Genomic DNA, 27,706 nt, shown 5'->3' on the forward strand with positions numbered 1-27,706 from the left:
TATTTAGTGGTTTTTTGGCTTGGAAATTATAGTCACCCCTTATAGACACCTGTAAATGCTCGAATATTTTGTTATGTAGGTTCTGCCTAGTTGGTCTAGTCACGAAGAGCCTTAAAAGGAAATTTTTTCCCCCCATTAGACAGTATAATAAATAGAAGGAACTGGCAGTAAATTTATTCCATTGATAGCTAAGTCAGTACAATGTGAAAGCTGTTTGTTATCTTGCAAATAGATAGAACAGTTGTCTGAACTACCATTAGAACATGTCTAAATATTTATATGTATAATAATAAACCTTAGAGACTTTGTTTGTATACATCCTGTATTAATGTTACACCTGTTTTACTTATGTAACTTTTAAGTTCTGGACTGGACAGTTCTTATTTAATGGAAACCTTTTGTGTTAGACAAAATTCATTATGTGCCCCTCTACTTTAAACACATACTAGCTGTATACACAGTTATAATATTTTTGTTTTCTCTTTTTAAGCTTATTGCTCTGCAAGAGCATGGTGCCAAGCTTTTTCAGCAAAACCATTTTGATAGTAATGCTATTCAACACAGGATGGATGAAGTTTCTTCAAGGTAACATATTTTTAATAATAATTAAATAGATTATGGGTATATAGAAGTGGTTTTGGCTAAGGTAAAGAAAGCCCACACGAGAAGCTTGCAAAAGTTCGATGAAATTTACCAGTAAAAGTACTTTGCTGTAATGGCATTTGTGTTGTTGCTTGCTCAGTAAACAGATGGTGGGTGTTATCAGACTGGAGTAGAAGTTGAATCCCACGGGAGCTTGAAATCCTCCCAAAGTGGAGGGGGGGTAACCTGACCCTTTTTTTTTTTTTTTTTTTTTAGAATCACTAATTGAATCACAAACAACAGAGTCATATTGGAAGTTCTGGCATCGTAAAAAACGTTCGTAATGTAGTCTCACCGGTAAACTTTTTCGATTTGCCGTGCTTCTCGTGTGGGCTTCCTTTACCTTTGCCTTTTTTTTCTTAATAAGCAATTTATCCACTAGTCCACCAGTGATTCTAAAGAAAAAAGGTCAGGTTACCCCCTCCACTTTGGGAGGGTTTCAATCTCCCATGGGATTCAATTTCTACACTTGACCGATAACACCTACTGTATGTTTACTGAGTGAGCAACAATACAAATGCCGTTATGGAAAAGTACTTTTACCGGTAAATTTATTGAACTTTTGCGTGCTTCTCATGTGGGCTCTCTTTACCTTCACCGTGATTTTTATTAAGCTGCATCATTTTGGAGACAGTAGATGGAATGGAATGGACTATAGGCAGGCATTGTAGAAAGGAATAATGCAAAATAAAAATTAGTTCCTTGAAGTGTCACCAGGAGAAATGATACTGTATAACATTTTTCCTGGTCTCAAGGTACTGTTAGTTTTCATAACAATGTTATGAAAACTAACAGTACCTTGGCTGCTCTTTGTGAATACTACTACAGAGAAGTTAAAGCATGGGCCTCTGTCACAAAACAGTACAGAAGGTTGAGGAGATGAGTAGTTCATTTGCATACTAAAGCAGAGAAAAACAAGCAGTTTTTCAGAGTATTGCTGATGAGATTGCTCTTGCAGTGACTAAAATCACAGCATATAATTAACATTCATCTGATAGTGGTAGAGCATTCGCTACTTAACTGAATGCTTTTGTAGTTTATTCTGTGCAGTGCTACACTTGCACTTTTATAAACTGCACATGATGCAGCAGCTGACACAAAGTAATCCTGAAAAATGTTTAGATTTTGCCCATCAGTTCATTGCTAGGATGGAGGTGGACAGTACAAGTAATTGGCCTTAGAACATTTTGTGGATCAGTGAGAGGCATTTCCAACAGAACAGTATTGTCAATACCTAGAATTGTCAGATATGGGGAATGTATCCATTTGTCTTTGATAAAATTCTGCTGAAAACTTTCTGTAGCTTTACCACTTCATTCACTATAGGACCATTTACTTTGAAGAGGTTTAACCACATGGTCTTCTAACATTTACCGTGAATGGTACACAATACCACGAACTTCTTGCGGTACACAATACCATGAACTTCATCAGTGGTAGAGAATGAAAAGGACCTGGGGATAATTGTGCAGGCAGATATGAAGTTTTCTGAGCAGTGCAGATGGTCTGCAAGAGTAGCTCATGGTGTCTTGTCAATGATATACAGGAATTTTTCTAGCAGGGATAAGGAGGTGATTATCCCCTTGTATAAGGCAATGGTTAGACCACACCTTGAGTACTGTATACAGGTCTGGAGGCCTCATTTTAAGAAGGATGTAGAACTGTTGGAACGAGTACAGAGAAGGGCAACAAGATTAGCAAATGGAACAGAGGGTTGCTCTTACGAAGAAAGGCTTAAGTTTTGCAAATTAAAGTGTCTGGAGACTAGGCACCTGCGAGATGATCTCATTGAGGTGTATAAAGCCTTGAATGGTTTGAGCATGCTCAATGCTGATGGGATTCTTCTTCTTCTTGCTCAGAATAATCACCTGAGAGGGCATAAATTCAAATTGAGGAAAGATGGTTGTAGGATAGATGTGTGGAAGTTTGCCTTTAGCCAGCGGGTGGTTGATTGCTGGAACAGACTTCCATCTGTCATTGTAGTTGATAGCTTAAATAGATTCAAGGCAGAACTTTGACAAACATTTGGAGCGAGTGGATGGGTGAAATAAAGTTTTTTTCTTATTTTTTGGCTGATGCTATATAAGTTTGCTTTCTTGCATCATGTGCCTTTGCTAATGCTAATTTACCGTGAATGGTACACAATACCATGAACGTCTTGCCCAGTTTGTTATTCCCAATATTCAAGCTAGAACCTGCAGTAGTAATGCCATAAAACTACTGGACACAGTAGTTTTATCCCACATGAAATCACTGTGCCCAATATAATTTCCTCTGTTCTGTTCCCAGTTATTTGGTCACATCATCCATCTGACTGACCTCAATCCATGCAGTTTTTGGTTGTGGGATTATATGAAGGATAAAGTGTATGAGAACAATGTTGAAACCTCTGGCTGATGCAAAAGACAGAATAACTAGGTGTGTTGGGACTGTTCCTTGGGAAATGAAACGAGTGGCAGTTGACAGTGTGGGTTCATGTTTTTGTTGTATTGTTAATGTTAATGATGTCTCATTGATTAGTATGATGAATGTCTAAATGGTGTTATATAACTATTCCCCCTACTCAATGTATGCTACCATGTTTTTTTTTGCTTTTGCATCATTCCTTTCTGTATTTCTTGACCATTGTCTATTCTAAATTTCAGTTATTTTTGATTAACCATTTTACACCTACAGGCTTTCAAAGTGGCCCAGTTTAATTATAATCACTTTGTATACCTAATATTTTGATAATAATGCATATTATTAATAATAAAATGAATGGCATATGATTATTAAAAAACTTATTAATTAATAATATTCATTCTTACGTTGATATCTCTGTTTTTCTATGCTGATTGTGATGAACTGATAAAAACTAAGTTTGAAAACTGAATTACATTAATAATAATTAAGATGCAGTTAACAAGTTAGGCTATTTATTCATTGCATTACAGTTCAGGCGTGTTTGAGAATTTTTTTTACTTAAATTAATAATTTTTTTATAATTATTTTTTTGTTAATTTTTATATAGCATTATAGCTAATTATAGCTAGTTAAAAAAATTAATGAAATCTATTATGATGACTAATTTTACAGCTTGAAAGCTTGAAGTACTGTTGATTATCTATTAAGATTCTTAGCAAAGCTTATTATCTTAGTACTCACCTCTAGATTCATATTGGTTAGGGTTAAATTTACATAAAGGAAAATAAAGAGAGTAAAAGTAAAAGTTTCCAATTATATTAATAGATTAATTAATTTAAAAACATGTCTCTAGGAAGAGGAAGTGCACCACCTTTTCCTGGTCACATACGGAAGTGTGACTATTGTATTTTGTGTATGATCGGTACTAATATTATCAATGCAAGGATTATTAATTTTTTCTTTTACAGCTAATATGGTTTCTTGATTTAAAACCATATTATTGAAACCATATTAGCTGTAAAAGAAAAAATTAATAATCCTCGCATTTATAACATTAGTACTGATCATACGCAAAATACAATAGTCACACTTACATTAGAGCTACCTAGTTAGAACTAGGTAGCTCTAACGTAAAATTATATAGCGTAATTCGCATCCCTGCATTTAGTATTCTATTAGATAGTGTAATATTGACAATCAATTGATTAAATTTTTTGATCTTATTAATTTAAAATATCATGCCCCAGACTAGAGCAGAAAAGCAATGAGCACAAAGTGGCAGGAGTGCTGTGACTCGGGGAAGAACTTAGGGGGGGGTGATTCTCCAACGCATCACAGCCTAAAAAAAAATGTACAACTTGTGAAATGTTTGCCGAACTCTCTGGAATGGAACATGATCTAGCCAAGGAGGATGTTTTTGTGTGTGCCAGGTGCAGAGAGTGTCTAGAAATTAGGCGTGAGCTCAGCATTCTGATGGGTGTCTATGAGAGCTTGAGGTGTAGGGTAGATGCCCTTGAAGAAATTAATATGGGGGGCCTGTCAAGCTCTCAGCTGCCCAACTTGATGCCAGAGCTCACTCCTGGGCATCAGGCAACACAGCGGCAACCTCCAAGGCAGAATGCGCTGGTCCCACAGGAGTTAGTTATCGCGGTGACTCTATTGTCAGGGAGACGGGGAATATATTGTGTTAAAAGGATAGATGGAATAGGACCAGGTTATGTCTGCCAGGGGCAAACGTTGATGACGTTGTAAAGCATATATCATCTTTTAAGGGCACAAAGGGATATTGTTGTACACGTTGGCACTAATGACATTAAGAGTAGGAGATCTGCAGATTTACTTAACAAGTACAGGTCAATGTTGCAAAAAAGTCGTGAATTAGGGTTAAATTTGAAAGTGTCTGCAATTCTGCCCAGACACGATAGGAGGGAGTATATGATGAGAACCTTGTCAATCAGTTTGATCCTGGAGGAAAGGCGCCTCCGTAGCCAGGTGGGAAGGAGCAGCAGTGCGTAGCACACGCTTCTTGATTAGACCGGGGTTCGAGCCCGTCACCACCAAATACGGAGGATGCGGAAAGGTCATTCAGGGAATGACCACCGCATATCCCGGAGCAATATGGCCTTAGTTGCTAATGCTCCTAAAAACCAAATAACAACAACAATAACCTGGAGGAAATGTGCAAGGCTTAAGGGGGTAAAATTTTTTTCAGCCTGGTCTGTGCTTGTTAACAAGAAAGACTGCTTCTACAGGGATGGGATACACTTGAATAGAGAGGGTGCAAGAATATTTGCTGATGCTATCGAGGCAGTGTTAGGTGGGTCGGAAAACTGCTAGCTTGGGGGATTCACAGACTAAAAGGTTAAAAGTAGCTGCATGCAGAGGTGATGGTGATTCTTGCACTACTTCTATTAGAATAAGCAGCGGCGTGGAGCGAGGGTGTTGGGGGTTTAAGGGACTGATGGCAGTCATCGTGAAACAGGTTGGTATATAACTAATAATAAGAATAGGTACATGTATACTTGCATGTATACGAATGCTAGTAGTATAGTAAATAAATTTGATGAATTTGAAGTGTTGGTCAATGCATCAAAGGCAGATATTGTTGGGATAGCAGAGACGTGGTGTCACACAGATATAAGGAATGCAGAACTGGAATTTGGGGAGTACAATGTGTGCAGAAAGGATAGAAAGGGAGGAGGTGTTATGCTGTTAATTAAGAAAAACATAAAATCAAAAGAAGTGCATCCAGTTGATATAGACGAACAGTGCACTGTTGAGTCAGTTTGGTGTGACAGAAGCACTGCGAAAGCAAAAATAAGAGTAGGAGTGTGTTATAGGCCTAATGACTCGAATGAGTACAATGAACAGTTGTACAGAGAAATAGAGTGGGCCAGTAAATCAGAATGTCTTATAATGGGGGATTTTAACTTCCCAGATATAGACTGGAACTTATGGGTTGGTCACTCGTACACTAGTAAGACTTTTGTGGATTTAGCAGCAGCATGTTCGAGAGGCAACCAGAGAAGGTAATACTCTTGATCTGGTTATCAGCAGTGATCATTCGTGTATTAAGAATTCGCAAATAAAGGAACCATTAGGTGGTAGTGATCACAGTGTACTGATGTGGGATTTACTTAAAGATATAATTACCATCAGGGTTAAAGGAAGGGGTTTTTGCTTCCGTAAATGTGACTGTAGTGGTCACAGACAGTTTTTAAATTCTGTACAGTGGGACCAACTGATGATGTTACCAACAGCAAATTCTAAGTGGGAAGCATTCAAGGAATTTATAGTGGACGCTACTAAACGATTCATATTTATTAAGAAATATTGTTCAAGGTTTAGGCCTAAATGGTTGTCAAATGAACTAATGAGACTGGTGGCAGAGAAGAAAAATGCATGGGATGCATATGAATTATCAGGCTACAGAGAAGCCTATGATATGTATAAGCTAGTCTGTAATCGTCACAAAGGAGGTTATCCAGGGGAAGGCAGATTACGAGAAATCTTTGGCAAAGGATGCTAAGAAAAACAGCAAGGATTTCTTTACTTATATAAACTGTAAAAGGAAGGCGATGAATCTGATTGGTCCACTTGATGTCGATAGTTCGACTGTTGATGATCCTGCTCGGATAGCAAACAAACTGAACGAGTATTTTGCATCTACATTCACATGAGGAGTTATTAAGGTTTCAAAATGCCACAAGGTTATCAAATTGTAACAGGGTGCTTAATGATTTTGTAATAACTGAGAACAAAGTGGGGGCGAAATTGTTGAAGTTAAACAAGTTAATCATAAGAAAGGCACCTGGGGTGGATGGGATCTATCCAGTTATATTAAAGGAGGCGGCAAAGGAAATAAGCAAACCCTTAGCCATAATTATGAGAGCATCCTTGGACTGGAGATGTGCAAATGTGTCCCCAATTCACAAAGGGGGATCGAAGGGTGACATGAGTAATTACAGACCAGTTAGTTTAACTTCTGTTCCGGGTAAAATAATGGAGTCACTGGTTAAAGATGCATTGCAGTATCATCTAGGCAAGACTTCAGCAATAATTCAGACACAGCATGGGTTTGTTAAGGGAAAGTCTTGTCTGACAAATTTGATTGGTTATTATGATGTGGTTACAAAGGAACTGGATGCAAAAAATAATTTTGATATCCTATACTTGGATTTCAGGAAAGCTTTTGACATTGTTTCACATGGAAGACTACTGTACAAATTGGAGCAGAATGTATTAAGGGTAAGTTGCTACAATGGATAAAAGGATGGTTGAGTGGGAGAAGACAGATGGTGGTAATCAATGGGTGCTGCTCTTCGTGGACTAATGTTATTAGTGGGACATTGGGTCCACTGTTGTTTTGTATATTTATCAATGATATTGAAGGTATATCAGGCTTAGTATCGAAGTTTGCAGATGATACAAAGGTTGGCAGGGTTATTAATGATAGTAATGGCAGTGTGCTACTGCAACAGGATCTAGAAAATTTGGGTATATGGGCTGAGAAGTGGCAACTGAAGTTTAACATTGAAAAATACAAAGTACTGCATATGGGTAGAAGTAATCTCAGAGAAACGTACCAACTGTGTGGTATTCCACTTAAGGAGGTAGAAAATGAAAAAAAACCTGGGAGTAATTTTGCAGTCAGATATGAAGTTTTCTGAGCAATGCAGGCAGGCTGCCAGGGCAGGTCATGGGGCGTTGTCAATTATATACAGGAATTTTGTTAGCTGGGAAAAAAAGGAGGTGATTGTCCCTCTGTATAAGGCAATGGTCAGGCCATGCATTGAGTACTGTGTGCAGGTCTGGAGGCCTCATTTTAGGAAGGATGTAGATTTGCTTGAGCGTGTACAGAGACGGGTAACAAGATTGGTGAGGGGAATGAAGCAATCCTCTTACCAGAAGAGGCTAAGTTCTGCAAATTGCAGCAGCTGGAGACTAGGCATCTGCAAGGTGATCTGATTGAGGTGTATAAGGCCTTGAATGTGTTGAGCACGCTGAATTCTGATGGGATTCTTCCACTTGTTCAGATTACGAACCTAAGGGGGCATAAATTGTGAGGAAGGACAGATGTAGAATAGATGTGCAGAAATTTGCCTTTAGCCAGCGGGTGGTGAATTGCTGGAACAAACTTCCATCTGTCGTTGTGGAAGTTGATAGGTTAAATAAATTTAAGGAGGAACTGGACAAATATTTAGAGGGGATTGTTTTGTAATTTTTTTTTTTTTTTTTTTGGCTAATGCTGCATAAGCTCATATGCTTGCTTTCTTGCATCACATGACACTACTACTACTACTACTACTACTTCTGTATCATAGCCAACTTGCACCTCAGCTCCGCAATATTTTTAGAGGGACAAACATTACACTGAGTTTTTCATCATATAATAAACTAAGTACTTTTTTCAGCAAATACTGAGAAACCTATAAATACAATATTCAAAACATAAACAATATAATATACCTTATAAAATGCCAGTCTGGATGTAATGCATGCTACATAGGTAGCACCACCACAAAATATGGAACTTCCAGAACAGCCAACACGAGAGCATACTATCATTATAATAGTTTCAAATCAGACCAACCAGGAACTGAACTCAGTCAGCACGTACACTCTTTTAATCAATATTCATTAATAGATAATGCAATTAAACTTAAATCGAATTATAAGATATTCCAGTACAAAGCCGTAGCTATAGAATGGTTCCGCCAAATAGATCATATGGAATTTTAAACACTAAATTACCCATGAATCTATCAGCAATATATGGCAGCTCACACGAATCAAATTTCCAGGTGTTTAACATAATGCATCCTGGGTACTACAATACTATAAATCAACACTTCCAACTCATGTCAGTCACCAACTGATGACGACGACGACATCGAAAGCTTCTCTTCCAGCTCTTGGTTTTTCAACATGCGAATCTGCTTCATATAATTTTATAAATGACAACCAGGAAAAAGTGGTGCACTTCCTTTTCCTAGAGACATGTTTTTAAATTAATTAATTAATATAATTGGAAACTTTTACTTTTACTCTCTTTACTTTCCTTTATTTAAATTTAACCCTAACCAATATGGATCTAGAGGTGAGTACTAAGATAAGAGTACTAAGACAATAATAATTAAGAAAAGAAGCAAAGTATTTGCTTTGCTTAATTACTTTATAATCAGATAAATGCATATATAAAAATAATCTTTATTCTAGTACTATATAGTTCAAAGTAATGTGTCACTGCTGAAACACCAGAGGTTATTACTTCTCAATCCCCCCCCCCCCACCCCAACTAGCAGTTTCCCCAAACCCTTAAGGTCTCCTCAGTGTTATTGGCCAAGACCCTTAAGGTCTCCTCAGTGTTATTGGCCAAGACCTGTGCACTACCTTTATTCAAATGTACTGTTACGGCTTAAGTTGTTTTTTCTACCTATAAGTGCAGTATCTTTCAAAAACCTTTTAGAGTTCATTGCTTGAGTTAATCCATAAGGGTTTCTGCATTAAATCCCTTCTATTGTGCCTGGGCAGGATTGCAGACACAGTTCTCTCTCTCTCTCTCTCTCTCTCTCTCTCTCTCTCTCTCTCTCTCTCTCTCTCTCTCTCTCTCTCTCTCTCTCTCTCTCTGTGTGTAAAAATTAAATATAACAATATATTTAATTTGTAACACAGTTGTATTTCTTGAAATTATTTAGGAGAAGTAAAGTAAAGGCTATGAGTGCTATTAGAAAACAAAGGCTTGCTGATGCTTTACTTCATGCACAGTTTGACAGAGATACTACAGAGGTAGGGAAACTATCCTTGTTATATTAAAGTTCAATTATTACTTTTATAGTTGTAAGAAAAGTTAAAAAAAAAAACTCCACATTTTGTTTATATTAAGACCATTCATTCTTTTATTCCACAAAATAGTTATTTTCAGGTGATATTTCTTTAAAAAGCATGCTCATCCCAATTTTTTATTCCCAGATATCACTTTGGTGAATATCAAAGAATAAGATCAAATCAAATATGAAAATCAAAGAATAAGACCACTAATTAATTATATTGAGTATTCTTTATTTTTTATTGAGTGTAGCAGGAAACTTGAATATCTTCAAGTTTCCTGCTACAATTATATTTACATGCTACAATTATACAATGAATTTTTCCATTGTATAAGGCAATGGTCAGGCCACACCTAGAGTACTGTATACAGGTCTGGAGGCCTCATTTCAAGAAGGATGTAGAGCTGCTGGAACGAGTACAGAGAAGGGCAACAAGATTAGTGAATGGAACAAAGGGGTGCTCTTATGAAGAAAGGCTTAAGTTTTGCAAATTACAGTGTCTGGAGACTAGGCACCAGCGAGGTGATCTGATAGAGGTGTATAAAGCCTTGAATGGTTTAAGCATGCTCAATGCTGATGGGATTCTTCCTCTAGCTCAGAAAAATCACCTGAGAGGGCATAAATTCAAATTGAGGAAAGACAGATGTAGGATAGACGTGCGGAAATTTGCCTTTAGCCAGCAGGTGGTTGGTTGGTGGAACAGACTTCCATCCCTTGTGGTGGAGGTTGATAGCCTAAATAAGTTTAAGGCTCAGCTGGACAGGTATTTTGAACGAACAGAGGGGTGAAGTGGAAGTGGGGTTTTTTTTTTTTTTTTTGGCTGATGCTGCATAAGCTTGCTTTCTTGCATCAAATGCCTCTACTAATGCTAATGCTAATCTTAAACTAGATTTACTCTTTGGGGAAGCCAGTATATTGTTAAGTTGGCGCACTATGGTCATAGTTGCCGATGCGCCCAATAAATCCCGAAACAAACAAACAAACAAACAGTATATTGTTAAGATAGAAGCTATCATACTAAAGACCTGTTTCACATACAGAAAACAAAGAATTCCAAATTCCAAGGAATAAAAGAAAAATTTCTATTTCATGAGAGTCTAGTTACTACAAAACAGAATGTGCATATTATTCGCTCATAGCATATATTTGTTATTTGTGACAAATTTGACAAGAACACAATTCAGATTTTCAATAAATTTTTCCAAAAATAGTGCATTACTTTGTTTTTCAAGTACCTTACCATCATGGTTTCACACTCACTGTTTATATCTAAGCCATACTCACCAGTTCAAACAACTTAGAGTCATTCTGAGAGTCTGTAATAATTTTATATGTTTCAATGTATAATTTTAATAATTACAAAGCATATTAAACATATGCTCCTTTTATCTTCTTCCTAACATTACCATGTGGAAGGAATGGAGCATCTCTTCAACTTGAAAGAGAACTTTTCCAGTATTAGCACCATTAATATAAATCTCAGCTTTGATATTCCCAGAGTTGGTGTGATTGCAATATATCTTGTAGATTATCATTTTGTAATCATTCACATCTTTCTCTGTCTGGTTGCACACAGGAAACTTTGCTTTCTGGAAACACAATATTATTATTTCCTGCTAAACTTGCCTTGTTATTTTGAAATCCAAACATTTGTGTCAAGCACTGAAAATAATTTTGTAGTTCTGTGGCAGATGAAGAGGATTCCATGTTAGTAATCAGTGATCACACAAGAGCTAATTTGATCTAACAGAACTAATAATTCCTTTATCCATTGTCTGATATTTGTAGTGTTGAGAGAGAGTCACACAACTTTCACATTGGAAAACTCAGTGTGGTGATTATGTTTTACATCTTCATGGTCATGATTGATTTTCAAACAGTAGGAAATTCTTTTACATGTTCTTAAATACTTTTCTATAACTGAAGTCTTTTCACTTTTCTTCATCATAAAACCTCAGAGGAAAACTGTCAGTTCCTTAGAAATATATAGCACTGGCACTCTTTTTTTTTTACCTTTCAAAAGTTTTTCTTGGGCGTATGAAACATCCCAGATCATTTAGTAAGGAAAGACAACTTATCACCACAGTCTACAGCACTTTCTTCGACTTTATATGCTATTTATTTATAATCTGTGGGCAGTTTCATTCATCTGTTTCTGAATTTCTGCAGCCATTATTTCAAAACTTTGAAACCACTTTTTTTTTCCCACAAATTTCTTGGCTTGTATGCCTGAAGAATTGGCCCTGAATATAACTTTCTATTATCCATAAAAAAACTCCCAAACAGTTTTTGCTTATGTCTTCATTTCTTGTTTCTTATAGTTCCATTTTTATTAGACTATTTCCTTTAAAAGTCTAACATTTTTGATTCTTTTTGAAGCCTGTTTCTAGTTTTGAAAGGAAGATTGGCTATAAAATAAGATTTTGTAATTTCCTTATGGTATCATAACTTAGTGTATTTTATGCATTAGGCAGAAGCATGGATTGAATAAAAGAAAAAGAAACTTGAAGCTGAACAAGGAATGGTTCAAGTAATGGTCTTTAATGGTCTTATACTTTGAAAGTTTGTTATGGTTACTTGTCATGACCATCACAACATCATGCACAATAGAGTTTGAATTTCATATTTATTTTCTATTTTAAGAATGCTCTGCTCTATTTAAGATAGCTTAAACAGAGCAGAGATTCCACTTAAGACAGTTACAATTTTAGATAGATTTTTCTGTGTGTACAGTCAGATTTTTAGTTTTGAAAGGAAGATTGGCTATAAAATAAGATTTTGTAATTTCCTTATGGTATCATAACTTAGTGTATTTTATGCATTAGGCAGAAGCATGGATTGAAGAAAAGAAAAAGAAACTTGAAGCTGAACAAGGAATGGTTCAAGTGACTAGCTTAGAAGACAAGATGAAGAAACTTCAGAAACATCAGGCATTCCAAGCAGAATTAGCAGCTCATGAGAGTAACATTTGCAGTATTAAACAGGTAGTTTTATATTTTTATAAAGATATTTAAATTTTTATTTTATTATATGTACAGTATATAATAGTACATAATAGAATGTTTGTTAACTTACTGAACTACAGTGCCCTCATGAGTAGCACAATGGTATAATCACCATTCTCCCTACACCGGGCGGAAAAGGCCTGAGTTCGATCCCCCCCCCCCCACACACACAACGTGGCTGAGTTAGGCAGTCTTAGGTGAGGGTAGCATGTTTTTTTTTTTCTTTTGGAAAGTCAGGCTTTTTTGTCCAGCAAACAGAAAATTGACCACAGAACATGCAATTTACAGACATTATTTATGCAGTTCAATATGGCCTAAGCTGGTGGTGCACCTAAAACTATACAACAACCAACTTAACTGCAGTAATTTAACATGTAAGTGTGCATGCATGCATGATAATTCAAAATATGAGCCTTATTAATCCCCTTTATTTTAATTTTGTTGATGATTTGTGGTACATTTAAGGCAGTTTTTAGAGTATTTATGTATATATATATATATATATATATATATATATATATTTGAATAATGGCTTAAAAATTTTATAATGTAATAACATAAAATAAGAAGATAAATAAATATTAAGCAATCATTAGAGGCAGCAAAATGCACATCCTCCACATGATGCCTAGTACATAACAGATAATTCATATAAAAATAATACATAAGCCAGTAGCATGGCAAAACTGTAGGGCATAAGTTAACATAAAAATTAGCATAAATTAAATCAACAAGGAGCGGAAAAGTAAAGGTAAAAAGACAGAAACCGTAGCTGCAGCTTCCCAAATAATTTAGAGTTCAGTTAAATCCAATTAATAATAATGAATCCATATAAATTTAAAATAATGCCAATTATATAATAATTTGGAGGTACTCCCCTTGTAAGGTACCAGTTCCAAGAGACGTGAAATATTACCAAAAAGGGATTAAAGCAAATTACTAAAAAAAACAAAGTAACAAAATAATAGACTGACCATTATGCCCCATATCGACAGAGGACCACGAAGCCAATAATGGTCATGGAATCGCTGCATTTCAGCTGCTAGACAAATCTTTGCAAAGGTGAACAGATCGAAGGACCAAACCACCTCTTCCTCCTCTGATCAATCCACAAATGCAGAGGATTTGCATAGCAGTGGTCCTTATGCAGCGAGAAATAAACTATTGAACAGACAGCACTCTAGAGCAGAGCCACACCGCCGACATAATGTAAGCTTTAGCCAGCTTATATAGACAGAAAAAGAAATATAGATGGCGGCACAGGCACTGCTTTTTGAATATCAACCCACTACTACCACCTGAGTAATATTTGAATAATGGCTTAAAAATTTTATAATGTAATAACATAAAATAAGAAGATAAATAAATATTAAGCTATCATTAGAGGCAGCAAAATGCACATGATAATTCATATAAAAATAATACATAAGCCAGTAGCATGGCAAAACTGTAGAGCAAAAGTTAACATAGAGGAAACAATATAGTTTATTTCTCACTGCATAAGGACCACTGCTATGCAAATCCTCTGCATTTGTGGATCGATCAGAGGAGGAAGAGGTGGTTTGATCCTTCAATCTGTTCACTTTTGCGATGATTTGTGTAGCGATTGGAGGGGCTTAGAGGGGAACAGGTATCCTGTGAGTTATCAGACACTCAGCCTAAAACACTGATGGATCCAATATCTCTCTATTACAGAAGATTTAGGAGAAGTCCGGTTGGCCTGCCTCCCTAAAATCCACTCATGCACACCTTCTCGATGGTAAGCCCTGTTACGTCACTTAGGTGGCAACGAACGTGTAGAGTGGTTCCCTTCAAGACGCCTGGTCAGCGTGAAGAGGAAAAGACCAAACCCTCCAGCAATGAGAGCACAACAATACAAATGGCCCTCAGTCCCCAGCAGCTTTCACTCTCCCTCTTACGGCAGCGAGAGGATCAGAGTGAAAGCAGAGGGTGCTAAGAATCTCTGGGTACGACCAGGCTGCCATGCACGGAAATTGAACTTGGCCTGTTATAACGTACGATCACTCATCGGTGAAGACAGGATATTAGAGCTGGAAAAGGAATTAGAAAATGTGAATTGGAATATCATCGGTTTGGCTGAAACAAGAAGAAGAAATGAATCACTTATAAGTTTATCAAGTGGAAATCTGCTGTACACCAATGGAAACAGTGAAAGGAGTGAAGGTGGAGTTGGGTTTCTGGTCCATAAAGATTTTAGAAACAACATTTTGGAATTTAAAAGTACATCACCAAGGGTGTCAAGACTAATATTCAAGATTTCTAAGAGGTACAAGCTAAAGATTATAATGATTTATGCACCAACATCGAGCCATGATGATGAAGAGGTTGAAGAAATGTACACTGAAATTGAGAGTCTTCTAGATGAGCAGAAAACCCACTACACTATTATTATGGGGGACTTCAATGCTAAGGTTGGAAAAAGGCAAAACAGCGCAGAAAGAGGAACTATAGGAAATTTTGGAATTGGTGAAAGAAATAAAAGAGGTGAAAGACTTGTGGAATTTGCAGAATCTCAAGGACTGTCAGTAATGAACACTTTTTTCAAGAAAAGGGTGAACAGAAAGTGGACATGGAAGAGTCCAAATGGATTAACAACTAATGAAATCGACTTCATCCTCACTAACAGAAGATATATTGTGAATGATGTTACCGTCCTGAATAAGGTAAATGTTGGAAGTGATCACAGAATGGTAAGATGTACACTTGATATAGACATAGGAAAGGAAAGGAAAAAATTGACTCGAGTAAATAATACAAAGGTCTTTGAAATAACAGAGGAGGAGAAAAAGCAGTATGTACTGGAACTTAAGAACAAGTTTGAGCTTCTGCAGACTGCTCAGGACCAAGATATCGACGAGGAATATTACAACTTTCTGAAAGTGATAAAGCCCAAGAAACCTATAGGGAAACAGAAATCCAAAGAAGAAAAAATTGGTCAAGAAACACTTGTTATGATGAACCAAAGACGACAAATGAAGAGCAAGAAAAACACTGCCAGGGAGAAAATTGAGTATACTGAGTTATGCAAAGCCATTAGAAAGAGACTCAGAGAGGACATAAGAAGATTTAACACAAGAAAAGTAGAACAAGCATTAAGGGAAAACAAAGGATTTAAATCAGCAGCCATAAGCAGTAATACAGAAAGACAAATGATACTGAAACTGAAGAATAGCGATGGTGTACTTATAAACAGCAGAGAAGGCATAATTCAAATAGCAGAAGACTACTATAGAGAATTATACAAGGAGCGAGGGAATGATACCAGCAGTGGGGAACATGGATTGCAAAGTAGCAACACATACGGCATACCCGATATTCTTCCTGATGAGGTAGAACATGCATTGAAGAAAATGAAGAATCGGAAAGCCCCGGGGGAAGATAAAGTTACTGTAGAGTTGTTAAAATTGGGAGGAAGAGACATAACACAAAAACTGGCAAGGCTCTTCACAAAGTGCATTAGAAAAGGTGTGATGCCTAAGCAGTGGAATAATGCAATCATAGTTTTGCTGCATAAGAAAGGAGATAAATCAGAAATTGGAAATTATAGACCAATTAGCTTGTTATCCCATATCTACAAGTTGTTCACAAGGGTCATTACTAACAGATTAGAAAGAATACTTGATGAGAATCAACCGAAAGAGCAAGCTGGCTTTAGGACAGGATTCTCAACTATGGATCACCTTCACGTAATATCACAGCTAATGGAGAAAGCAAATGAATATAAAACACCATTAGGCCTGGCATTTGTGGATTATGAAAAGGCATTTGACTCCATACAGCATAAGGCAATGTTGCGGGCACTGGAAAGACAAGGCATAGATACTCCGTATATTATGATTTTGAAGAAAATATATGAGAGTGCTACATCCTTTATTAGACTAGACAAAGACAGTAGCAAATTTAAAATCGAGAAAGGAGTTCGACAAGGAGACACAATATCTCCGAAGCTGTTTACTGCTGCCCTTGAGGAAGCTTTCAGAAGATTAGACTGGTCGCAGAAAGGAGTCAATGTGAACGGAGAGTACCTAAACCATTTACGATTTGCAGATGACATTGTGGTCATAAGCCACGATCCCAAAGAATTAGAGGAAAATCTTAATCAGTTATGCACAGTTAGTAAGGATTTTGGACTAAAGATGAATATGGCTAAAACAAAAGTAATGATGAACAAGTATGCCACGGAAAGGGAAATAATGATTGAAGGAGCAGTAATTGAAAAGGTGGAGTCATATACTTATCTGGGACAAGTTATTAGCTGTAATAATGATAAATGGCTGGAAGTCAAGAGAAGAATAAATTTTGGATGGATAGCATTCAGGAAATATAGTCACATACTGAAGAGCAATATCCCAGTTTGTCTGAAACGTAAAATAATGAATCAATGTATACTCCCCACCATGACTTATGGAAGTGAAACTTGGGCACTCACCAAAAGAATGGAAGAGAAGCTAAGAACTACACAGCGAAGAATGGAACGAATTATATTGGGAATCAGACTGTTAGATAAGAAGAGAAACACATGGATTAGGCAGCAAACTCAAGTAAAGGACATTCTTATCAAAACTAAAGAACTAAAATGGTCCTGGGCAGGACACATAGCTCGAAGACATGATGACAGATGGACTAAGAAAATAACAGAATGGTACCCAAGAGGAGCTAGAAGAAAACCTGGAAGACAAAGGCGGAGATGGATAGATGAAATTCATGAGTTTTTGAGTAGTAAATGGATGGCCAGTGCTCAAAACAGAAGGAACTGGAAAGTTGCTGGAGAGGCCTTCATCCTGCAGTGGATTGAGAATGGCTGATGATGATGATGATGAGGTTACTGCCACACATATGCAGTACTTTGCATTTGTCAATGTTAAACTTCAGTTGCCACTTCTCAGCCCATCTGCCTAACTTTTTTATATCCTGTTGCAGTGGCATACAGTCTTTACTGATATTAACAACCCTGCCAACCTTTGTATCATCTGCAAACTTGTACATTAAGCCTGATATACCTTCATCAATATCATTGATAAATACACAAAACAACAATGGGCCCAGCACCGAACCCTCGGGGACTCCAGTAATATTATTAATTTATTACCACTATTGTTTATTTTAATAAATTATTATAACACTTTATTATTATAATTTACAATTTATTAAAATTTATTATAATTTATTATAATTTTTAATTTTAATTATTTATTATTATAATATAATAATACTATAATTTATATTATTATAATATAATAATTATAATATTATAATTTATTACCACTCTCTGCCGTCTCCCACTCAACCATCCCTTTATCCATTGCAGCAGCTTGCCCTTAATGCCATACTGCTACAATTTGTACAGCAGTCTTCCATGCAACAGTTTCAAAAGCTTTCCTGAAATCCAAGTATATGATATCAAAATTATTTTTTTTGCATCCAGTTCCTTTATGACCACATTGTAGTATCCAATCAGATTGGTCAAACAAGACTTCCCCTTAACAAACCCATGCTGTGTCTGAACTATTACTGCAGTCTTGAGCCGACCGGGCTAGCCGAGTGGGTAAAGTACCTGCCCGGCAACCCAAAGGTCGCGGGTTCGATTCCCACCTCGGGCTTGGATCAAAGCACTGCAAAAACCTTGGGAGGTGCAATATGGCCACAGAAGCCGATGCGCTAACAACTACCAAATCAAAAAAAAAACAAAAAAAAAAAAAAAAAAAACTGCAGTCTTGTCTTGATGATTCTGCAATGCTTCTTTAACCAATGACTCCATTATTTTCCCCGGAACAGAAGTTAAACTAACAGGTCTATAATTATTTGTGTCACCTTTGCACGCCCTTTGTGAATTGGGGCTACATTTTCCAGTCCATGGGGACTTCCCCTGACTCTAAGGATGCCCCAATAATTATGGCTAAGGGTTTGCTTACTTCCCTTGCTGCCTCCTTCAATATAAATGGATAGATTCCATGTGCCCCAGGTGCCTTTTTTATGATTAACTTCAGCATTTTCTCCCCCACTACTTTCAGTTATTACAAAATCACTTAGCTCTCTGTTAGAGTTTGATAAACTTCTCGTTTTCCCCTCCTTGAATAACTCCTCGTGTGAATGTAGATGCAAAATATTCATTCAGTTTATCAGCTACTTGAGTAGAATCATCAATGGTCAAACCATCTATATTAAGTGGACCAATCTGATTCATTTCCTTCCTTCTAGAGTTTACATAAGTAAAGAACTCTTTGCATCCTTTGCCTGCCTAACCTCCTTTCTGGCTTGATTACAGACTAGCTTATATCTGACATAGGCTTCTGTGTCACCTGTTAATTTATATGCATCCCATGCATTTTTCTTCTCTGCCATGAGCCTCATGCCTGATTTCCTAGTTGGTATGAAAAGTCTAGTGAATGGAAAAGTTATGGTACTACTTACAGTTAGGAAATGTTCTGGTAAGTTGCAATAATTGACATAAAGATACTGGAGGATGCTCAGAAGAATGGTAAATAGATCTTTTATTTCTCACTGAATACTGTCAACCGGGAGTTCAGGAAGGCTACAGGAGCCGATATTAGTACAAAGATGATAAATAGGGAGCTACACAGTATTGAATTTTATGGAAGAGCTGCAGTATCAGAGTACTTAATGCACACTGTTGACTTTTGCATCATTCATTATAATTGGTCTATGGAACATTGGAAAAACTGTGTTAGAGTGTGAAATATCATAATTTCCAGTTTTCTAATCACAGTGTTGCCTTGACTGTGAAGTGTGGCACCTCTACAAAACTTCACAGTTAGGACAACCATCTGGGGTTGATTCATGTGGTTTGGGTTTAGACCAGTTGCTATTTCTGTAACAGTTAATACTATGCTATATACTGACGTCCATTACAGTTCCACTCTTCTTACACTGTGGCAGTAATATAGGGAGTACTCATTTCTGTTTCATCATTACAATGCATCATGTCATTGTACACAGACTATGCCTTGGTTTGAAGATATTGGCATGCAAAAGGTTCATTGACCTTCTTAGAGCTCCATCCTCAACCCCACTGGAATGCAAGCATGGGGGTGAGGGGGGGGGCAGGCCAACATGCCTGCAGTCCGAGCTGAATTTATCACTATGTTGAAGGAGGACTATACCAAAATACTGCCTTCCTGTTATCAAAAATTGGTTCAGAGTCTATCAACTAAGATACAGTGTGTAATTAAGGCCAGAGGTGGGCTAACATGTTAAATATTTATAAAAAAAGGTTTTTGAAATTCACAGGCATCTAGTTACTTTTGACAGTAGTGCGTGCGTGCATGTGCGTGTGTAGTAGGATTTGATTATGTAACTAAGCTGTTCCTTGTTGTCTGGTTATTACTGTACTACAAGTTGGTTTCTCTGTAAAAATGTGCCTCAACATGATAGCATTAAAAAATATACATTTTTACACGAAGGCTGAATTGATTAATAAATTGTAAATGTATTTATATTAATTCGTGTGACTTTGATTCATTATTTAGAATATAAGTCCACATTTTCTTTCTTTTATTTTAATGTAGAATTTTTAAATTACATTTTGCATTTCTAAAGCTCTAATCTATGATGTAAAATAAAATTAGTAGAATTAAAATATAATTTGTGGTAAAAACAAATTTTTGATTATTATACAGAAAGGAGAGATGCTGCTGTCTAAACGACATGAGGCTTCACGTGAAATTCATTTACAATTGGAGAGACTGTTAGCAAAATGGAATGAACTCCTTGCAGCATCCAATAGTAGAGGCAGAGGGCTGGAAGAAGCACAAGATATCCTTGAATTTAATAATCAAGCAGAGAAAGTAGAAGCATGGATAAGAGATAAGGTTATATTTGGTTTTTAATTTTTTGTACTAATTTTGATAGGTAATTTTTATTGTTAATCAATGATGATAGATGAAAGTATGGTCAAAATTTATAGGGTAAATTTTTTAAAATTAATATTCAAGTAATATGATGCATATAAGATGAAGATCTGTCCCCCCCCCCAATATACTATATGTTCATTCTAACAGGACTTCATGATAGGAATCAAGAGCATATTAAATTATGGAGACAAAAAATGCTTTTTCTTTTTTTCAACTTTTGTTTTCAAAATATAACTTAATGTACATGTAAAAGGCATCTCTCATATTGTGGAGTTATACTTCATAGCTGTTTTGCCATCATTACATCACTTGGGTACCTGCCCACCCACAGAAGAAGGGCCAAATAGCCCTGAAACGGTGCTGTCTGGGTGGTGGTGGTATCCACTGAGAATAAGTAACGATAGTCTTCTCCTTTAGGTAAAATGTTACTTATTCGAAGTAGTGCAATGTCATGGCAACTCATCGTGAAGGTATTCACAATATGAGATATGACTTAAACGATGCCGCTTTTGCAAATAATTTGCTAATATAGAATGGGCTGTGTACTAATATGATGCATTTGCACTAACTTGTACAATAAATCATATTTAACTCACAGCTAATGAGAAGGCTAGCCTTGATTTCATTTGTCAATATAGCATCACATAATCAGATGAAATATTGAAATACCATATGAAGCATTTTTGTTCTCTTTTATGGCCATTAAAGTAATTTTTTGAAAAGGTGTGAAGCATTTCAACAGCAACTCATGTTTACAGTTCCTACTGTTACAAAGAAACTGCAAACATTAAAGCAAGCTGAAATTCATGACATTGGTAAGTGTCCACTGTACTTTAAACTTGTGCAGAAGATGAGAAATTTTGTTCTTGTGAGCATGTTGCCAAGTTCCCATTACAGTATCAGCTTCAAGCCAAAGCTGTCAAATTTCACAGTCATTGTATATGGTCATAAACTACAATACCTTCTCTTCAGACTTTGAAAATCAGCCTTATTATCATCACCTGAGAACTCTCAGGAGATGGTTATTTGAAGACATGTCAGAAAATTGCACAGCTAAAATCTGCATGCTCCTTCAAGCATGTATCCCTTTAGAAGATTCAACTCAGTAGAAGCACCAAGCAGAAATGATTATCCTTATTGTCACCCTTTACCAACCTGCTGATTGGGTCAGACATCAGCAAAGTGTCACTTGAACCTCCAGAGAGGGTACTGGAAAGCTCTTTAGACTCTGAATGAGCTTTAGTAAGAGTTGCCACTATGTAATATGATAATATTTCAAGCATTTATATGCCATATAACTGGTAAGTGCAGCAAAATATGGTATTACAGCATTTTTAATGTTTTTTTTTTTTATTTTATTTTTTATTTCATAGAACAGCAGTTTTTCATAACATTCTAGTAAATTGAGCAACTATAATGTATTTATTTCTAGTTTAATGGATATTTAGCATCAGTGAATAGGCCCTATCTTACTGGAGTTTGTTAAATCAAGGTTTTACTGTGTTACTTATTTTTCTACATATTATATACTACACTGCACTGGCTTTTAAGGAAATTATTGGAAAGCAGTCATAAAAGTACAAAAAGCATGCTGAAACCTCTGCAGCTTGCTGTCAGATAGTGCAAAGTTTGTAAAATAAAATAGGATAAAATAAAATGGAATAAAATTAGAATAAATATTTTTACTTTAAGAAGGTTTTCATCTACCAAGGCCTTATCACTTCAAGAACTGTAAGGCCTTGGTGAAAGAAAAACCAAAGCAGATATAATTTCAGTAACATCATAGTGCTGGTCTACAGCTCCATTTAATTGGCAACTTCAGTTGAGAATACTTATCAAGTTGAACTGAAGAACTAAAGATAGAAAGTTGCGAAATAAACCATTAAATACTCCTTAACTTATTTTTGTTTGTATGGAGAAAAAGAGGTTAAAATAAATAGAGAAACCAGTAATGAAGGTTGTATGGTCCTGGATATATACCTTTCTAGTCAGCTAGCTAGAATGTGTAGAATTGAATAAATTCTTAGATTGTTTAAAAACAAAATATGTGTGTGTGTGTTACTAAAAGCCTGAAATCTAATAAATCAATACCCATTTCCCGATGTTGACGTCGATGGGATCCTTGTGTGTAATAGCTGTAGAGGATCACTTAAGAACAATCCATTCAAGCACTATCTAAGTTTAATGGCTTTGTCTACCCATAAATTCCATCCCATTTACCGAATTTGGATTTAGTGACAGAGAGGCTTATTTCTTCATGCTTATTGTTTGTGCAGATAAAGTGCCTGAGACATGCGTATGGACAATATGGCATTCTAGGCCAAGTGATCAACGTGCCGGTTTCAGTCAACACGATGGTCCGTCGCTTGCCAGTGGAGATTTATGATCATTGTATAAATGTGCTTATAAAATGCAAGAAAATACATGAGTCTAGCTATTTCACCAGGTTAGTAAGAAAGCGAGTGGTTTAAGAGTGGCTTCAATATTTGGTTGACATGCCTCTCTACTGATTAGATCAATTCACAATGGGTCAGTCATTCTTTGATGACAGTCACATGGAAATTAGGCTGGGATAAATCCATAAATTAGGCATAAATTCATTGAACTAGAACAGCTGAAATTTTGGAAATTTGTGAATAATTAATATTTATAATGCAAAAGCTCTTTTATTTCATAATTAATATATACAAATCAAAATAACTAAAATGTAGTTGTGTATGTTTTGAAAAACCTTGAAAAACTTGTGGGGGAACTATTCCTCCCCCACCTGAGATGGGCTGACTACTAAGAGCTTAGAAATTTATTCGCTCTGTGGCAGGCTTAAATCCAGATCTCTCCAAATAAGTGACAGATGGTAAAACTACTTAACGTTCATGGAGGGAGATCAAAACTAGAGAACAAAAATTAAATCAGAAATTTGGAACTGGATGTAATCCTTAAATTAAAAAAATAATAATAAATAAAACAAATAAATCAAACCATACCAGTGGCCAAGTGAAGGTTGAATCAGGAATAGTGTAGGCCTCAAAAGTTTCTGGTGTGCTACAATATATGGATGTATAACTCTTCTAAACATCTCCAAAATAATGAGTTTTTATCTGCTGAAATGGAGCATGTTTCAGAGGGCATAGGTGGCAAAGAACGAAATGATCTGTCTCAATTATGGCTAAAACAAGTAAAATTGTGTGTGTGATTCATATAATAGCACCAAACAAAATGTTTATGCACCTGCTTAGACTTTATTTGTCTCTTTACTGGTATCTAAGGAATGCTCAAACAAAGTAATCTGAAATAAACTCTAGCTGTGGAGAAAAAGAGAGATGTGCATTCTACAGACTATTATATGCCAAACACTAATGAAATATCTATGATAAACTGAATTCTATTCTCTTACTGAGTACTGATGAGACCTCAAAAACACAAATAGAATAGTGATAAGGAATGAGAGAAAATAGCATGAAATTACTTGTAGAATTAATATTGAAAATGGTATACCAACTGGATTTACAGCTTATTGTACAATCAGTGATGAGATAAAGAAGGGAGACCTTTCTAAAATGGACTATGCCAAACCTGATGAATATCATAAAATAAATTGTTGTTTGGAGGTTTATTGTACAAAAGCTACTTCGGATATTTTTATTTTGTTCTATGTTATATTAAAGATTTTGATACAGATTTTGAAAATGCAGTGGAGACAAAATAATTAGCAGGCTTCTTATACTTTTAGTGTTTCCAGCAATTTCTTTCAAACTCTGTGCACTGTAGTGTATAGCATACAATTGTAATTTCTTCATATTTAAGCTTTGCATACATTATTTTATAATAATGTGTTTTGATTACAGTGAGTATGATTTTAACTCATATTTAACCCTTTGCATACTTATTAGAATACTATTTTTTGATTTAGCCATGGTTCAGAATAAGAACTTATTTTCCTGCATAACTAATGTTACTTTTATGTTATTAATCAAATACATTGTTTGTTTTGGTTAAGTTTTGAAAATCATTATACATGTCTCTCATAATAATGTTATCCTTTCTTAGGAGATGATGGTCCAAGCAGGTGAAACTGGAATAGATTATGAACATTGCCAAGCACTTCAGAGGAAACTGGATGATGTGGATTCTGTAGGTTCAAGCAGTTTTTAATTTTTTCCTTTGAATTCCAGTTTTGTAAATGATGGTGTTTTGGTTTTGTTTATTTTTTAAATTCAGAAATGAACATGATGGCATGAGCATTAGCATTAATAGAGGCATATGATGCAAGAAAGCATCATATGCCTCATAAGCATCATAAGCAACCAAAAAAAAAAAAAAAGAAAAAGAAAAAAAAAAAACTCCTTCCCATTTCACCCATCCATTAGCTCCAAATGTTTGTCTAGTTCTGCCTTGAATTTATTTAAGCTGTCAACTTCTACAACTAGAGATGGGAGTTTGTTCCAGCAATCAACCACCTGCTGGCTAAAGGCAAATTTCCACACATCTATTCTACAACTGTGTTTCCTCAGTTTGAATTTATGTCCCCCTCAGGTGACTAATCTGAGCAAGAGGAAGAATCCCATCAGCATTGAGCTTGCTTAAACCATTCAAGGCCTTATACACCTCAATCAGATCACCTTGCAGATGCCTAGTCTCCAGACACTGTAATTTGCAAAACTTAAGCCTTTTTTCATAAGAGCAACCCTTTGTTCCATTCACTAATCTTATTACCCTTCTCTGTATTCTTTCCAGCAGCTCTAAATCCTTCTTAAAATGAGGCCTCCAGACCTGTATATAGTATTCAAGATATGGCCTGACCATTGCCTTATTCAAGATATGGCCTGACCATTGCCTTATATAATCACCTCCTATCCCTGCTAACAGAGGAGGAGAAAAAGCAGTATGTACTGGAACTTAAGAACAATTTTGAGCTTCTGCAGACTGCTCAGGACCAAGATATCGATGAGGAATATTACAACTTTCTGAAAGTGATAAAGCCCAAGAAACCTATAGGGAAACAGAAATCCAAAGAAGAAAAAAATTAGTCAAGAAACACTTGTCATGATGAACCAAAGATGACAAATGAAGAGCAAGAAAAACACTGACAGGGAGAAAATTGAGTATACTGAGTTATGCAAAGCCATTAGAAAGAGACTCAGAGAGGACATAAGAAGATTTAACACAAGAAAAGTAGAACAAGCATTAAGGGAAAACAAAGGATTTAAATCAGCAGCCATGAGCAGTAATACAGAAAGACAAATGATACTGAAACTGAAGAATAGCGATGGTGTACTTATAAACAGCAGAAAAGGCATAATTCAAATAGCAGAAGACTACTATAGAGAATTATACAAGGAGCGAGGGAATGATACCAGCAGTGGGGAAGATGGATTGCAAAGTAGCAACACATACGACATACCCGATATTTTTCCTGATGAGGTAGAACATGCATTGAAGAATCGGAAAGCCCCGGGGGAAGATGAAGTTACTGTAGAGTTGTTAAAATTGGGAGGAAGAGACATAACACAAAAACTGGCAAGGCTCTTCACAAAATGCATTAGAAAAGGTGGGATGCCTAAGCAGTGGAATAATGCAATCATAGTTTTGCTGCATAAGAAAGGAGATAAATCAGAAACTGGAAATTATAGACCAATTAGCTTGTTATCCCATATCTACAAGTTGTTCACAAGGGTCATTACTAACAGATTAGAAAGAATACTTGATGAGAATCAACCGAAAGAGCAAGCTGGCTTTAGGACAGGATTCTCAACTATGGATCACCTTCACGTAATATCACAGCTAATGGAGAAAGCAAATGAATATAAAACACCATTATGCCTGGCATTTGTGGATTATGAAAAGGCGTTTGACTCCGTACAGCATAAGGCAATGTTTCGGGCACTGGAAAGACAAGGCATAGATACTCCATATATTATGATTTTGAAGAAAATATATGAGAATGCTACATCCTTTATTAGACTAGACAAAGACAGTAGCAAATTTAAAATCGAGAAAGGAGTTCGACAAGGAGACACAATATCTCCGAAGTTGTTTACTGCTGCCCTTGAGAAAGCTTTCAGAAGATTAGACTGGTCGCAGAAAGGAGTCAATGTGAACGGAGAGTACCTAAACCATTTACGATTTGCAGATGACATTGTGGTCATAAGCCACGATCCCAAAGAATTAGAGGAAAATCTTAATCAGTTATGCACAGTTAGTAAGGATTTTGGACTAAAGATGAATATGGCTAAAACAAAAGTAATGATGAACAAGTATGCCACGGAAAGGGAAATAATGATTGAAGGAGCAGTAATTGAAAAGGTGGAGTCATATACTTATCTGGGACAAGTTATTAGCTGTAATAATGATAAATGGCTGGAAGTCAAGAGAAGAATAAATTTTAGATGGATAGCATTCAGGAAATATAGTCACATACTGAAGAGCAATATCCCAGTTTGTCTGAAACGTAAAATAATGAATCAATGTATACTCCCCACCATGACTTATGGAAGTGAAACTTGGGCACTCACCAAAAGAATGGAAGAGAAGCTAAGAACTACACAGCGAAGAATGGAACGAATTATATTGGGAATCAGACTGTTAGATAAGAAGAGAAACACATGGATTAGGCAGGAAACTCAAGTAAAGGACATTCTTATCAAAACTAAAGAACTAAAATGGTCTTGGACAGGACACATAGCTCGAAGACATGATGACAGATGGACTAAGAAAATAACAGAATGGTACCCAAGAGGAGCTAGAAGAAAACCTGGAAGACAAAGGCGGAGATGGATAGATGAAATTCATGAGTTTTTGAGTAGTAAATGGATGACCAGTGCTCAAAACAGAAGGAACTGGAAAGTTGCTGGAGAGGCCTTCATCCTGCAGTGGATTGAAAATGGCTGATGATGATGATGATCCCTGCTAGAAAAATTCCTGTATATCATTG

General features: G+C 36.2%; 1 protein-coding gene across 3 annotated transcripts in view; it reads left to right on the forward strand.

Annotated features, from left to right (window-relative positions):
- kst (spectrin beta chain, non-erythrocytic 5 kst) overlaps positions 1-27,706 on the forward strand; it is a 593,342-nt gene that overhangs the window by 378,371 nt on the left and 187,265 nt on the right. For all 3 annotated transcript variants that reach the window (XM_090376665.1, XM_090376667.1, XM_090376666.1), the window contains exons 48-52: positions 491-585; positions 9,747-9,837; positions 12,704-12,862; positions 20,542-20,733; positions 24,823-24,906. In XM_090376665.1, the coding sequence (XP_090232791.1) occupies positions 491-585; positions 9,747-9,837; positions 12,704-12,862; positions 20,542-20,733; positions 24,823-24,906 (621 nt within the window). The remainder of the gene's footprint in view (positions 1-490; positions 586-9,746; positions 9,838-12,703; positions 12,863-20,541; positions 20,734-24,822; positions 24,907-27,706) is intronic.

Source organism: Mastigoproctus giganteus, chromosome 6 (genome assembly GCF_048544385.1).
Source record: "Mastigoproctus giganteus isolate SK-2022 chromosome 6, ASM4854438v1, whole genome shotgun sequence".
Classification (NCBI taxonomy): domain Eukaryota; kingdom Metazoa; phylum Arthropoda; class Arachnida; order Uropygi; family Thelyphonidae; genus Mastigoproctus; species Mastigoproctus giganteus.